Here is a 4,740-nt window from a genome sequence, read left to right as displayed (position 1 = left end):
TGTTGGGGGTTGTTCCCTACATTACTGAATCAAACATCTAGTATTCTCTGAGAAGTTTTTGTAACTAGAATATATTAAGAATTAGCTTGGTTCTGTTACAGTAAATAACCTAATAGAGCAAGTATAATTAACGTGTGTGGTTAACACTTAAAGATAACATGTTAAGCTGTGCTATCCCGATCTACTGTTGAAGGCAACTTTTGGGGATGCTGTTTTAATGAGTAATATTTTTTCCAACAGTAAAATTTAAAACATTCCTGCCCTGCATTTCTGTTTTATGAAGTGATGCAAATGTGTACTGTAAACCACATTGGGGTGGGGTGGGGGAACCAAACAAAAACCAGTAACGTAAAACTTCAGTGTGGAGGCAGGAATGATGGGAGATGAACAGGGCAGAGGAATACAGGATGTTTTCCTGAACACAAAGCCACTTCAAGAAAATGTCAAAACATCCTGGAGCACAAAAATGTTTTTCTGAACTTAGAGGATGAACACTTACAGGGGCATATGCAGAAAACTTACTTCAATCAACAAAAGATACAATTTCAAAGTGACTTTAAACTACAGCTTTTTTGAGAGTAAGATTGACAATGTAGCATACAAAGATCTAATGCTGATTTAAAAACTAATCTGGATGTTTTCAGAATTAGCTGTATAAATTTGAACTAATTCTCATGCAAACGGAAAAAAAGGAAAAATACTTTTCAAAGTAGTCATATTTGACATTAAGAACTAGTCATGTAGTCTTAAGTCTATCTTGTATTTTTTTTTCCTAATAGGTAAAATGAAAGGACTTGCATTTGTTCAGGATCCTGATGGCTACTGGATTGAAATTTTGAATCCTAACCACATGGTGACTCTCACTTAGTTCTAATGAAGTACATTATATAGGAGATGCACACTTTCAGTCCCCTGGAGAAAATCTGTAACAGTGTTTGTGAAATTCTTCCTTAACGGAGAGGAATCAGTCGTGTTCCAAGTCTCCTCTAAAATTATCCCCTGGGACCTCAATGTACTTGAATTCCTTTTTGTTGTCCTGTGATGCCACTGCAATTTGCTTCCAATTAGGAATACTCAACCATATTTTGGAAGAGCGCTTACACAGGTTTTCCTCTTGAACACTGATTATGTTAATATTTCAGTAAACTCTCTAAAGATATGTGACTAGAAATTCACTGCATCTCACACTGTTTAGATTTAAGCTAACAACAACAAAAAAATCCTGTGTTACTACCAATGATTTTCAACTAGGATGAAAAAAACCTCAAAACTCAATATTTTTTTTTCTGAAGTCAAAAGATCCAGAAGGCTTCATGCCCTATCTTGTATACTAGAAGATGCAATGTCAGCCTAACTCTGACTTGAGTAGTAGCATGTTTATGAAAGTCCTAATCTTACTTATATTATGCCAAGCGAAACTCTTTAAGGAGCAGCCTTAAACAGCCTTGCCTGGAACAAGAAACTTTGTGGAGGCAATAAATCAGTCCAGCAGAAAGAATTCAGTCTTTCAGCTTCTGGCTGCTGATTGACAGCCAAGAGAAGAGGTCTCATAGTTGCTAACTCACAGTGATCCTTCATGTCTCCTCCAACACTAGAGAGAACTTGCTCATAATTTTTGTTTCAATGAAAGTCTGCGGCTATATTTAACTTAAATGCTCTGTATGTTCTGCATTAGGAATTTAATGAAAAAGAGTATCTGAAACAACCGTTTCCTACTAGCAGACATTTTGATCTGCCCTCTCAAAATGAGTGACGGTTACTGCAATGATACCTGTAAATAGCAGGAAAATATGTAACATTTACATATGTTACACCAATTATTTGATTTTACGTGGTTCCACCTGTTATGAACAGTGCAAAACATGTCAAGTTTTGAAATCCCATTGTTCCTTCCAACAAGGAAAAAACCCTCTGCCCTCTCTTACTGTGGTTCAAGCAGCACTTAACTCTAAGTCTTCAGTTATGTGACTCTTGAATAGTGTAATGGCATCGCAGTTCACTTCCAAATAAAGCATTGGTGCAAACTACAAAATGGTTTTAAAGCAGTATGACCTGTTGCTTTGCTAATTGTTGAATCCTAAGATAACCGAAAGGCTGTTTGTTTTGGTTCGTGGATTCTTTTTTGAGAAGAAATCTGGTGCTGAAAGATAGAATATGAATTGGGAGTACAGTATTGAAGAAGAGAACTGTGTGACTTGATTAGTAGGGTGTTTTAGTAACTTAATGTGCAGAGTTAATAATACTGTCAATAACTCCCTGGCTTATAAGTTAAAACAAATGTAGGAAGTATTGCATTTGATTTCTGCTATGCTAATGTAGATGTTAATGACTTAAATGCTAAGTGTTACTGTCCTATCTCTTTATCTGAAAAATCCTGAATTCTGTCTGCCTCATCTTAACAAGACAGCTTATATAAACTCAGTAATTTTACGGAGTTTCACATGAAAAATCATTCATAAAACTTAATCCGAGATATTTTTCTGTTTACCCTTGGAAGTGAGTAAGATAGATTCTATGCTTCATCTGAGCCTTAGGTGTTGGAAAAAGGAATGTGAAAACTATTGCTCTGCTTGATACCCCCTATAGATGTGCAAGCAATCGTAACTTCATTGGAAGGTAGACATAGTAACTCAAAAGATAATCTTTTTTTCAGTTTCCTATTTGTTACATGAAGCAACCCTGATATTTTAAATTGTCATTTGTATGGTATTTTCTGGCTGGTCTCTACAGTATCTACAGATACTGTGCTTTAGGTGGTGCCTTATCAGTGTCAGTCATATACAATAGATACTTTCCCTTCTTGAATATTTGCCAAGTCGCCTTTTTGAACAACACTGTTGGTTCATGGTTGCATTCTCTATTTCTGCCCTCCTGTACTTCCAGAACAAATACCTACACCGTCCCCTGTCTTGTTCCTTGTGCGGTTGATTATTCTCCTGCATGTTAGGTCATTCTGATAGGGACAATAGAGTTACTACTGTTTGGAGTGAGATCTCCTGAGTAAGTGAGCTGTCACCACATGATTTCACAGTTGTCTTCCTCCCAAATGTGGGGCTTTTGACATTGCACCCCCTGCTCCAGGCAGGCTAATTCAGCTTAATAAAGTGGCAAGGATTTTCTTGGTGCTGGGTTAGTTTTATGCCAAGCTTATTAAGCAGAAATGAGGAGCCAGTTCAGGACTCCTTAGAACGAGTAAATAAAGCTGTTCTTTCTAGCAGAAAGTTAGGTTGGCTCAGCTGACTCATGAAATCTCGCCCTACTTTAAAAAAGGTACACAATATTGCAGAATACCTTACAGCAGCAACTAAGAGAACTCTTAATTTGAAGACTATTGTAGTGTGACTTTAGTACGTTATCTTCTGAATAGTGCCAAGAAGGATGAGAACTGCAGCCATGAGGAAAGCACTCAGCTGATTGCAGCTTACGCAGGTTTTGATGGCTAAACTGTGTTTTTCATATACATCCCTTCTGCTGCTGGTGTTCTGAAATAGGAACTTAAAATGAAGTAAAACTCAACTGAAGCGTAAGTGCTAACTGCAGTTCCTTACCATTCAGAACCTCACACTAGATTGTGTGAGTACAAAAATAATTTAGACTAGTAGTAGTGTAAGTGAAGTTGTCTAAAACTGTTTTATTTCAGTCAATACAGATACATCATCTAAAGCTTCATGACCAAGGCATTGGCAAGGAAAATCTCAAAATTTTACAAGCGTGGAACTTGATGGTTCATGTTTTATCAACATACAGGGTTTCATTCAGACTTGTTTCACGACACTTCAAAGTACAGGTGTGACTGGAAAACCTGTTGGCCTAATTATATGGAATCCAGTAATTAAAACCGGGATAGTTCGTAAATCAGTCGAGTAAGTCAAAAGGTGTGCATAGGTAGTTCAGTGGATAACTACATGAGGAGGAGCAGGCTGTGTTGAAGGTTCTCTGCTTAGTACTCAAATAAAAGTTACTCTAAGCATGTTGCTAATCCTGGAATGACCTTTTTTTTTTGTATATTTTATGTGCTTGACAAAGCATAGACAATGTGATAGATGATGAGGTAATAAAGAGGCAACTAGTAAAAAAACACTGGCATCTACAAACTAGTTACAGCGATATCATGAAGTGGGCAAGGGGTGGTTTCTTTAAAAAAAAAAAAAGTTACTGCTGCTTGCCATACCGAGAACTAATTGAAACCAGTATTCTCAGTTATGAAATCCAAGAATAAGCTACTGAAGACAATCATTTAATGATTCCTTTAACCTGCAAAAGTTGTTAAAGATTTTCGATGTAAAAACTTTTGAAATTATTTTATGTTCTTACTGCTTACAGACAACGTTGTTTTTACTTCTTCCAAGGTAACACTGCTGCTAAATAAAGCATGGAATTGAATAGCATGTAGCGCTCTGCCCCTTGGAGGGCCTAAGTTCAGCTTAACGCAGTAGAGTAGAAATTAACGCAGTGGTCACGTAGAGGCCAGTCCACGTTCTCCTTGCAGGCGGGGAAGAGGCCCTCATGACTCGGGAAAGCGGAGTACAGGCGGATCGGCGAGGGACTGGCAGGCACGCCGTTACACTTCAGCGAGGGAATCGCGTACCTTGAACGTGGCCGGGCACCAGCAGATGAGAACGCCGGGGAAGGTTATTGCTATTTTATAATGGCTGGGCGCTTACGCGTCCCCGTTGTCGAACAAGTGCCCGGTTTCTGACAAACGCCGGCATCTTGCGACCGGCGGGTGGGGCGCGCGCC

General features: G+C 38.4%; 1 protein-coding gene across 1 annotated transcript in view; it reads left to right on the top strand.

Annotated features, from left to right (window-relative positions):
• GLO1 (glyoxalase I) overlaps positions 1–2,460 on the top strand; it is an 11,036-nt gene extending 8,576 nt beyond the window's left edge. Inside the window, exon 8 of the mRNA XM_009331122.1 lies at positions 780–2,460. Coding sequence (XP_009329397.1) covers positions 780–868 — 89 coding nt within the window. The 3' untranslated portion in view covers positions 869–2,460. The remainder of the gene's footprint in view (positions 1–779) is intronic.
• Positions 2,461–4,740: the final 2,280 nt, after the last annotated feature.

Source organism: Pygoscelis adeliae, unplaced genomic scaffold, assembly GCF_000699105.1.
Source record: "Pygoscelis adeliae isolate BGI_AS28 unplaced genomic scaffold, ASM69910v1 Scaffold218, whole genome shotgun sequence".
NCBI classification, from domain to species: Eukaryota; Metazoa; Chordata; class Aves; order Sphenisciformes; family Spheniscidae; genus Pygoscelis; species Pygoscelis adeliae.
Note: the sequence above shows the minus strand (reverse complement) of the source record. Positions and strands in the feature narration are given on the sequence as shown.